We start from the raw sequence: 10,791 nt of genomic DNA on the forward strand, positions 1-10,791 counted from the left end.
TAAGGTCGCGGTCATGGACCCAATCGAATACCATTTCTGAGAATAATAATAATACTAAGTTCATAAGAGTCACACTAATTACGGTCAAAGTAGGAAGTATCTACGTCAAAAATAATCCAGGATCATTATTTAATCCTAGTATTAAGACATTTGATTGGCTTTATACTGCAGTATGCACCCAATCAAATGTCAAAATCCTTTTTTAAGTTCAGATTTGGCAAATAATGTAGGATTTTGATTATAATTCGCTTTCCTGCAACCGACCGTATGTTTGATATTTAATCTTTTTTTATTATTGAAATTACAACAATTTTACTTTGTGTTGTCGCCACGTGTAAATGGGATAGATTAATCGTGGTGTTGTCATTTCACAGTACATGAGGCCACAGATAATACGCATTACTGATTATTTACGGATTTTTTTAATTTTAATTTGTAAGCAGTTATAAAAAACTGTAATTGATATTTCAATAACAGAAATGAATCCCAATTAATTCAAGAAATATGCACTAACTCGAATACACGCAGAGAAAATAATTAATTAATTAAATTTTTCTCAACTGCTAGGAAATAATTTTTTTCTGAAACTACTTTGGTTGGAACAGGGGTTGGAAACAACTGCTTTTGTCTCTAAAAAGAGTGAAGAAAATGCGATGTTCCTCTCTAGTGAGGAAAGTAAAAAACAATTGCTACGTTAATCTGAATAATGACATTTAAAATTGAAACATACTCGTCTATCTAGATTGCTAAGTGTCAAACTTCATTATTAGTCTAGGCGATAGAGACTGTAAAATTGGCAAACTGGACATTTTGAGGTGGAAAAGAAAAAAATGGTGGAATATGTTCAGTTAGGTGTCAGAAACAACATATTAAAAATCCCACCCCTCAGATCCTGTGCTAAAGGCACCAGCCACCCCACTTCCCCTCAAAAACCGTGTTTTCGCCCTTTTTGGCTGATATCTCGCGATCTATGAGGTCTATATGAAATATTTTTAGCTGAAAATATTTCTCGTGAAATTTCATACAAGGTAGATACTCAGAAGTTAGCCTAGGTGTACCTCTTAGCCTAGGAAATTCATAAAAGAGGCGAAAATCATCATCAATTTCCGTAGCTTTTTGCGGTTTTTTGCAAATATATCGCGACCTTCAGGGCTAGATGAAATATGTTTTTAGCTGAAGATGCTCTTCGTGCAATTGCATACGTAACTGAAGAGTTGGCGTAAAGTCACCTTTCACCTTCAACTTTCATGTGTGGGGAAATATTCATTGTAAAACAAAGTATTTCTATGTGCCATTTATTCACGTAAAAACAGTATTTTCATATCAAAATATTCACACATTCATTTATATCTCAACGTAATCATTATCCTCTGCAGATTCCACTTCTTCAGGCTCTTCGACGTCCTCTAGTGGTAGTGGGTCGTCTGAAATTACCGACTCGTAGTTCTCCTCGTCTTCCGCTTTACCTGTATGAGTACCCTGAAGAGACGGCGTGGCATTTAGGCACGATGTTCCATGACACTGGACGCAGAATTCGTTCTTCACACCTACAACAAGAAGCATTATGTCAAAAAAAAATTTATAATTAAGTATACGAATATAATATTCTCTCGTATGTCCGAACTCCTTTTTCTGAAACTGCAAGCAGTCATGCAACCACGTTCACAGCCACATGAAAGAAGTTCGAGGAGAGTATTCTTATTGAGAACTACCTATTATTAATAAATTTTCTTTTAGGCGATCGATTTCGACTATCATCTTCAGGCCGTAGCGTCAAAGTATTATATTATATTTTAACTTTGACGCTACGGCCTGAAGATGACAATAAAGTTGAAGTTGATCGCCTAAAAGAAAATTTATTAATAATAGGTAGTTCTCAATAATAATACCCTTCATTAATGACCTATTAACAATGGAGTCATACATCAAGCATAAGTTTGAGGAGACTTTCCTGACGCCTATCACAACGACTTCGGATCCAGCCCAGGAAAGTCTCCTCAAACTTATTTCATGTGGCTGTGAACGTGGTTGCACGACTGCTTGCAGTTTCAGAAAATTAGGTAAACCTTCTCCACCGGACACTGAGGACACACGAGAGAATATTATATTCGTATACTTAATTATAAATTTTTTTTTGACATGCTTCTTGTAGGTCTGAAATGTAACTAACTCTGCGTCCAGTGTCATGCAAATCGTGCCTAAATGCCACATCGTCTCTTTAGGGTACCCATGTAGGTAAAGCGGAAGACGAGGAGAACTACGAGTCGGTAATTTCAGACGACCCACTACCACTAGAGGACGTCGAAGAGCCTGAAGAAGTGGAATTCGCAGAGGAGAATGATTACGTTGAGATATAAATGAATGCGTGAATAGTTTGATATGAAAATACTGTTTTTTACATAGTGATGAAACTATCGGACTTTTTTAAACGAAAAATCGTATGGAAAGTGGTACTTTTTTTCATGATTTTTACTATGCGTTTCCATGGAGTTTAGTCCTGTGTATGAGCCATAGTATCCACTTTTGAGTGACAGTAAATCGCGAATGTCAATCAAATTATTCAATTGTGGGTTATTAGGGATCACTATGCAAAAAAATTTCGTGTACAACACGTTTTGAAAGTGTTTTTTTTCCATGAATTTGCTTGATGAACTCGGGCTTCGCCCTCATTTATGAGCAAATTCATGAAAAAAAGTATCACTTTCAAAACTATGCTACCGAGAAGATGGATGTTATCCCCCAAGAGGTTTCTCTCAGTCGACTATGTGTGCGCGGTTTGAACTTTTACCTCTTAGTACCAGAAGAAAGCGGCTATGTGTTACCTTTCTCTACAAACGTTTGTCCAATACTATCGATTGCCCTTCTTTACTAAACAAAATCAGGTTCCGCGTTCCAAGATTGTCGTCAAGATGCACAGCAACATTCAACCCGTTTAGATGCAGAACTGCTGCGTTACAGAGATCACCAGTTCATTTAGTGTGCTCACTAGTGAACGAATTACCTTCCACCACGGATATATTTAATATTACTTTTTGCGCGATCGGTCATTTCCAGAGACTTGTTATAGCAAGTCTCTGGTCATTTCTGACTATTTACGATGGGTGTTTCCATGACAGTACGTAGAATTTACCAGTTACTATGATTACGACGACGCCAAAATTACTTACCGATCTAAAAACAGAACAGCAAAAATACTTACCGACGCCTTTTTAAAAATCAACAGTCTTACATTACATTTAATCTTTAATTATTGTTAGGTAAATTAAACGTACAATTTGTGCTGTTTTCCCTATAGCAAGACGCTCATAAAGTCATAAAGGAAGTGCAAAGCTAGTAAACTACATCAGACACATGCACATTTTTATGAAATTATTAATTTCAATTTTGACATTTAAACTGGTTGCCTAGTGATGTACACCATACCACTTCGATCATTTCGATTTATTCTGCTCGTTAATTTCTTAGTGCATATTTATATTGGTTGCATAATTTTAATTTCGATCGCGCAAAAAATGTTATAAGTACGTCGAACGTTAAGGGTTACCGTTCTCAGACAATAATTGGAGTCGTCGCTTCGCTCCTCCTCCAAACAATTGTCTTCGAACGGTAAAAATCCCTTACCGTTCTCCATACTTAATATACTATTAAACGAACTGTTAAAATTCGTTGAATGAGTTTAGTTGTATCTGAGTTGAATTTTTAGATTCTTTTTAGCGCATTTCCACAAAAATAAAACAAAAATGCGCTATTGTGGGCACTTTATCCGTCCGTCCGTCCGTCCGTCCGTCCGTCCGGCTGTCCGTCCGTCCGTCCGTCCGCTCGTTTTGCGACGCTACTAGTTCTTTATCTTAAGAGCTATTGTTCTACTTTTTTCGCTGTTTGGTTCGTTATGGTGTCGAGTCTTGTACCAAGGAAGGAATTTTTTCTGTACCGCTTACAAAAAAAGTTATTGTAAAAAAAACAAAAAACCGTTTTTTCATGTTCCATAATTTTACACTTTTGCCGTTTATTAACGATCCTAGAGATCGTTTATAATTTTGCATTGCTATCTGTCGTCTGTCTGTTGGTCTGTCCGTCTGTTCCTTTGTCTGTCTGTCCATCTATCTGTCCGTGTGAACGATAACTTTGTTTAGAAATGTTCGATCGCTTTTACATCTCCGTGAGTTATGAACTAAATTGCATGAAATTCAATATGGGCATAGATTTAGCCATATAATACGCAATGCCAAAAGTTGAATCGAATCGATTCAAAATTCACAGTGCCCTTTTCGCATCTCGACCATTTATAAACCGAATTGCAAACTTTTTTTACTTATAAAAGTATTTGAATGAAATTTGATACATAGGCACTTGGAATAAAGGAAAATCAAACGCCAATTTCAAAATTTGGTTTTGCGCATGCGCAGTGCCAACTTTTTATTTATGGAAGAATTTAAATGAAATTTGATACATAGGCACTTGGAATAAAGGAAAATCTAGCGCCAGTTTCAAAATTTTATTTTGCGCATGCGCAGTGCCAACTTTTTCATCTATGGAACTATTAAGTGAAATTTGATACTTAGGCGCTTGGAACAAAGGAAAATCTAACATTAGTTTTAAAATTTAGGTTTGCGCATGCGCAGTTCCAACTTTCTTATTTAAAAAAGCATTGAAATGAAATTCTTCTCATAAACTGAAATTGAAGTAGCACGTCAACAATGGATTGCCCATGTGCAACGCTATCTTTCATATTTGTGGCCGGATTTTTACGATTTTAACAGAAGTTGCATCTTACAAATGGGAAATGAATGCAAGTGGAAATGCGCTTTATGTAAATCGTTTACGATTACTTTTTAACTTGTTGTTTATTTTTTTCTTGAATAGTTAGCGGCTCTCAATTACTGTAACATTTCTTTTTTAGATATTGTCCTGTTATAGAGTATCTACTTGTTTGGAGAATAAATATTAAATATTAAAAAAAAAAATAAAAAAAATATTAAAACTAGTTTTACAAATAACTATTTTACGTGAATAAATGGTACATACAAATAATTTGTTTTACAATGAATATTTCCTCACACATGAAAGTTGAAGGTGAAAGGTGACTTTACGCCAATTCCTCAGTTACCTACCTCGCATGAAATTGCACGAAGAGCATTTTCAGCTAAACATATTTCATCTAGCCCTGAAGGTCGCGATATTTTTGCAAAAAACCGCAAAAAAAACACGAAAATGATGATTTTCGCCTCCTTTTATGAATTTTCTAGGCTAAGAGGTACACCTAGGCTAACTTCTGAGTATCTACCTTGTAAGAAATTTCACGAGGAGCATTTTCAGCTAAAAATATTTCATCTAGCCCTAAAGGTCGCGATATATTTGCAAAAAACCGCAAAAAAAACACGAAAATTGATGATTTTCGCCTTCTTTTATGAATTTTCTCGGCTAAGAGGTACACCTAGGCTAACTTTTCAGTATCTACCTTGTAAGAAATTTCAAGAGGAGCATTTTTCAGCAAAAAATATTTCATCTAGACCTCATAGATCGCGAGATATCAGCCAAAAAGGGCGAAAACACGGTTTCTGGGGGGTGGTGGGGTGGCTGGAGCCTTTAGCACAGGGTCTGGGGGTGGGATTTTTAATATGTTGTTTCTGACACCTAACTGAACATATTTTACCAATATTTTTCTTTTCCACCCCAAAATGTTCAGTTAGATGTCTTTATCGCCTATAGACTATATTGCATATGATTATTTTTTTATTGTAGTTTCAGAAAAAATTATGGGTAAAACTTGAGAAAAAAGTGTTTTTCAACTCTTTTGAACTCGAGTTGAAAAACTCCACTTTCTTTTCTAGTTGTACAAATAACTATTTGTGGGGCCTTGTTTTAATGCTTGGTAATAGAAACGAAAAATGAACCACAATTTATATAGTACACTTCAAATTACAGTTAAGATATTATTCTAAAATTTTCGTCGTCCACAATCTCAAAACGACACCCCAACGTTACACAAGCCTTAATGCGCGCATACAACTTATTTATAACGGGACGTATTGGTGGTATTCCGGACACATCGGATAGTTGCTGAAGATAATCCGTTTGGGCCTCCGCATTACCGAGCTTGTGCGCCTGAAAATCTGGAATTCCTTTCGCACGTCTGGCATCCATATAACGTCCCAGTTCCTTTATCATTTCTTCTTTAGATGGCAAATTAAACTTCTTTTCCAGTGCCGCTAAGGAAAACTGAACCTAAATCGCGACGATAAACAAACTATAACCAGAGAAGGTCTCACCTGGAAATCAAACAGTGGTATTCCACATGCTACATAAGGTAGCCCAATAAAATGCATTGTAGGGTATTCAACATTTATAATTTGCTTATAAAGTGGACGAATCCAATTGTTATCAACGTTCAATCCACATTTTTTACTCACAAATGGACACACGTAATGAAAACCTAAAACATGGTAGTGTATTGATCTGCTGAGAACGTAATCCATACCTGTGCAGTACAAAATGCAATCGAAATTTTCGATCGTATCATCTAAAAACCTTGCACCGTTTGCAGTAAATTCGGCCACTTCTGTTTTTTCGGTTAAATTGTCAGGAAATTTTATATACATGATGGGCGCTCTATGGCTTAAAATCACCTAAAAACCTTCATGATGAGTAATCACCAAAATTTGTGTTTCTCATACGCGCTTTGCTACAGGAGCGATTTTTAGACACAGCTCTTGACCAGAGTATGATCCTCCTACAATTAACACCGTTTGATCTTTAAAAGGTTCGGGTGTACGGAAATCTTTGCTGTGTGTTTGAGGTCCCTTGAATAAGTCTTGCCCATTGATCTTTGGGAGCGTGGGTTCGTAAAAGCGCCCGTTGCAAATCAAGACTGCGTCGTATACCAATTCTTTTTTTAAATTAGACTTCACATCCTCAGTTTTAATAATCCACCCCTCGTTTACATCGGGAGATATGTCCACAACACGTGTGTAAAACTAAAAAATTGTCTCAGCATTGCATTTAAACATTACACCTATACCTGAATAAGCCGCTTGATATTGAATTCATCCACATATTTCTTTAAGTACCCTAACACCTCTTGTTGTGAAATATACGACTTGGTTTGATCATCTGGATACGCACAGTCTGGGTACGACATTAATTCCTTGGGAAAATTGGTGCTACACTGACTATGGAGCGACAGTTGTTATTTAGAAACTTACGTTAAATCCTTGTACATCGAAGTGTGAATTAACACACCTTCTTTATCGACGCCAACGTCATCAGTATAGATCCACACCCCGCCAAAGGCGCCAGTTTGTTCAAACACGTCACATTCATGCCCGTGTTGCACTGAGTACTTTGCCGCGACAAGACCCGCAGGTCCTGCACCGACAACCGCCACCTTCATCTGCAAAGATTACAAACTTGAGGTGGGCATTGAGGTGCATTGTGATTTTGTAAAGAAATACACATAACGATAGTCTAACGTTATGTAACATAACATTGTAACTGTTATATACCATTCTTATACAGGGTGATTCCTATAGTACCTGCCACCGTTTGGGAGCGTGTAGGTGGTGCGTAGGGGAGTATTTTGATATAGGACACTTGGGGTCGGAAATCTAAAATAAGGGTGCCAGAGCCAAATTTACCTTCTGGAATTTCGCGCCTGTAGGTAGGCAACCCAACCGGCCGGCGGTGCACACGGAGCGATCTCAGGCGTACTAGCACTCGACTTGTAGCAGATCAGGTGGGTTGTAGTCAACACACAGTGTGGAACATCGCCAACAACAACAACTTACACCCCTATAAGTTTAAGAAAGTGCAAGAGTTACGGCCGGGTGACCATGAAAGGAGGCTGGAATTCTGCAACTTAGTCGTCCAGAAGGAAGAAGCTAATCCGAACTTTCTGAGGAGCGTGCTAGTTACTGACGAGAAAGGATTCTCAAGAGAGGGGACCAATCCTCGTAACAGCCACTACTGGGCGGAGCACAATCCTCATGAAACGTTTACGCGAGGATACCAGGACAAGTTTTCTTTAAACGTTTGGGCTGGCATCCTGGGGGACAACCTACTGGGGCCTTACATCCTCCCTCCGCGTCTAAATGCCCATAATTACCTGATTTTCCTGCGCGAGGTGCTACCAGAACTTTTAATGGATGTTCCAGTGAACTTGTACTGGGACCACTGGTTCCAGCACGATGGGTGCCCTGCTCACTACGGACGGCAGGTGAGGGAACACTTGGACCAAACCTATCCGGACAGATGGATCGGCCGTGGAGGTGCGGTGGAGTGGCCTGCCCGCTCGCCCGACATCACCCCATTAGATTTTTACTTGTGGAGTGTGATGGAAGCGCACGTCTACGAGACTCCCGTCGAATCCGAAGAGGACTTAATTGCGCGCGTCGTCATGGCCGGAGAGGCTGTTCGCCAGGACATAGGAGTCTTCACGCGAGTTCGAGGGGAGTGGTTGGCTAGATGTAGGAAGTGCATTGAGAACAACGGTGGCCACGTTGAACACTTGTAAACGTTATTGCTTTTGACTGCCGTTTTCCCTCCTTCCCTCCCATGTCGCTTCCTCGCGCTAACTCGCTCTGCATCGCTCCGCGCGAAACGTCGGTCGGTTGGGTTGCCTACATACAGGCGTGAAATTCCAGAAGATAAATTTGGTACTGGCGCCCTTATTTTGGATTTCCGACCCAAGTGTCCTATATGAAAAGACTTCCCCTAGGCACCCCCTATACGCTCCCAAACGGTGGCAGGTACTATAGGAATCACCCTGTATAACTATTATATACCATATACGGTAAAATGTTATACCCAACACTGCAGCTTTCAGGTACATATTTTGTGGTTAGATATATTAAAATAATGACAATTTGTTGGTTTAACATTCTAATAGATGCTCGCTTAGTCGTTTTCAAAAGTTTTATTTTCAAAATTGCATTTTATTCAACATAAAAAAATTTACACATATACCGCTTCATAGCGAACATGAACAAAGGTATGCATTTTAGAGAAAAAATAGTTGGCGAGTTATAAAGTAGGTTTTCGGCAGACGAGGTTAAACTTTCTAAGAATTAGCACGTATTATTTACGTGTGAGAATTTTATTTTCGCATAATTGCGATCATTCGCAGTTAATTTCGCGAGCGGTTACGTATCATTTAAGGTGCGCTAAAATTTTCGTTTTTACCAACTTTATTTTGAGTGAAAAAATCTAAACAAGAACGTCGTTGCTGTTTTTCAATGGGGTCGTTCAGAAAAGGTTATTGAAATCAGACTGGTGAGAGTGTGAGTTGTCTGTAAGCTTAATTTTATGTTAAAATAGAGGTTAGCCTATTTCGTAGCATTTCGAGTCAACTCATTGTGATAAACAACGTAGTTTTTTTGAGGTTGACATTGTTGCATTGCGGTTATATAACAAATCACACATAACCCCAGTATAACGTTATGGAGTAACCTACATAACATAGCAAATTCCAATTTTGAATGGTATGGGATATACTATACCTAAGGCCATTACACTCTGATACATTTTCCTATCTATATCTCTCGATATCCTTATAAAAGATCATAGTGCTCAGAGTTCAGTGAATTTAATTGAAAGATTTACAACAGTGCTGTTGTGAAGTACCTACCCATTAGTTAACACCGTAACACAGTATATTGAAGGATATACTGTGACCGTAATCTGTACCTAATAGCGAAGCAAAATTAGCGATATTACAAGGATTTTATGGGATGTTATAGTAATAACGATTTAAGTTCGCATGCAACATTCAACATACTTAATTGTTTATTGAAATTGACATGATGAGAAGTGCATTAGCAATTTTTGGCAAATTATAGGTAGTTGTGCTGCTTACCCAACCGAATCGCAACGGAAAGTAGGTACTTACTGAGAATTAGGATTGTCACACATGAATTCTACCGTATAATGTAAGGTATAATACTGTACAACTTGTAATACAGTTAAATAAATATTCACATTAGCCGGCTAGATAAGGATTTATCAGTTTTGTGGAAAGTGATGGGAATTTCCAATTACAGAGCAATGAGGAAAATCAAAAAAGTCCTGTTTATACTTACATTAATGCTTTCAAACAATACACAATACACGTACAAGCAATTGATAAACTCACACAATAAAGCGTCATTAGACTAAAGTACAAACTGTTATGACTGAGAAAAGGGGGGAGACTTGAATTAAAGTTATAAGATAATATGCTTTCTCCTCCACGTAATAGAAAACTACAGTTGTTTCATGGAATATAAAACGAATTTTGAGTAAAAAGGGTATATTTCTTGAATCTATGAGGCGACGCATTAGCATTTTGTTCCAAGTGTAGACGCATAGGAATTCATTCAAGAAACTGCCCTTTTACTCAGTCAACTACCAATTCAAATAATTACAGAGGGTGGCCCAACAAAAACGAAACAGACTGTATAACTCGAAAAGAAATAGTTTTTGAAACTAACGCAAAAACACGTCGACCTCCGTTGGAAGAGGCACATCTTTTACTTCAAAATTTACACCCCTGTTGTCAACCCCCTAAGCAGAGTTGCCACCCCTTCAATAATTTTAAATTGAACATTGGGTCGAGTGACACATCATTGGAAAGGGATGTACACTACACGCCTATGGTTGAGTTTTCAAATTCACGCGGCTCGTATATGTATCCATTCGCATTGGGCCAGGGGAGAGACTGTACCTGAAATGAGTAGGTATTATGACATTAGGGGTAATCAAAACGGACTAGTCCGAGGACGGGGTGGTAAGTAATGATGTGAAATTTATAGAATTATT

The 10,791-nt window shown here is 38.0% G+C and overlaps 1 protein-coding gene across 5 annotated transcripts; it reads right to left on the reverse strand.

The window, feature by feature from the left end:
- Nucleotides 1-5,886: 5,886 nt before the first annotated feature.
- LOC116160206 (flavin-containing monooxygenase FMO GS-OX4-like) lies at nt 5,887-10,157 on the reverse strand. 5 transcript variants are annotated; one of them, XM_031473349.1, is made up of 7 exons: nt 10,074-10,157; nt 7,203-7,390; nt 7,019-7,160; nt 6,675-6,974; nt 6,479-6,626; nt 6,270-6,433; nt 5,887-6,225 (listed from the first exon to the last, which is right to left on the reverse strand). In XM_031473349.1, the coding sequence occupies exons 2-7, from the start codon at nt 7,388-7,390 to the stop codon at nt 5,926-5,928; spliced, it is 1,242 nt and encodes a 413-aa protein (XP_031329209.1). In that variant the 5' UTR covers nt 10,074-10,157; the 3' UTR covers nt 5,887-5,925. The 5 variants fall into 5 exon arrangements, with proteins under 5 accessions (XP_031329209.1, XP_031329211.1, XP_031329208.1 ...); XM_031473351.1 differs by lacking the exon at nt 10,074-10,157 and adding an exon at nt 9,884-9,967 and having other exon boundaries at nt 5,887-6,219; XM_031473348.1 differs by lacking the exon at nt 10,074-10,157 and adding an exon at nt 9,884-9,967.
- Nucleotides 10,158-10,791: the final 634 nt, after the last annotated feature.

Source organism: Photinus pyralis, unplaced genomic scaffold (assembly GCF_008802855.1).
Source record: "Photinus pyralis isolate 1611_PpyrPB1 unplaced genomic scaffold, Ppyr1.3 Ppyr1.4_LG1, whole genome shotgun sequence".
Classification (NCBI taxonomy): Eukaryota; Metazoa; Arthropoda; class Insecta; order Coleoptera; family Lampyridae; genus Photinus; species Photinus pyralis.

What these genes read in the sequence shown, in the direction of transcription:
- LOC116160206 (XM_031473349.1), bottom strand. Translation starts at nt 7,390, where the DNA reads ATGAAGGTGGCGGTTGTCGGTGCAGGACCTGCGGGTCTTGTCGCGGCA. An exon ending in TCGATGTACAAGGATTTAAC is followed by an intron (nt 7,161 to 7,202) that starts GTAAGTTTCTAA and finishes TAGTCAGTGTAG; the next exon opens with CACCAATTTTCCCAAGGAAT. An exon ending in TTGCATTTTGTACTGCACAG is followed by an intron (nt 6,434 to 6,478) that starts GTATGGATTACG and finishes ACCATGTTTTAG; the next exon opens with GTTTTCATTACGTGTGTCCA.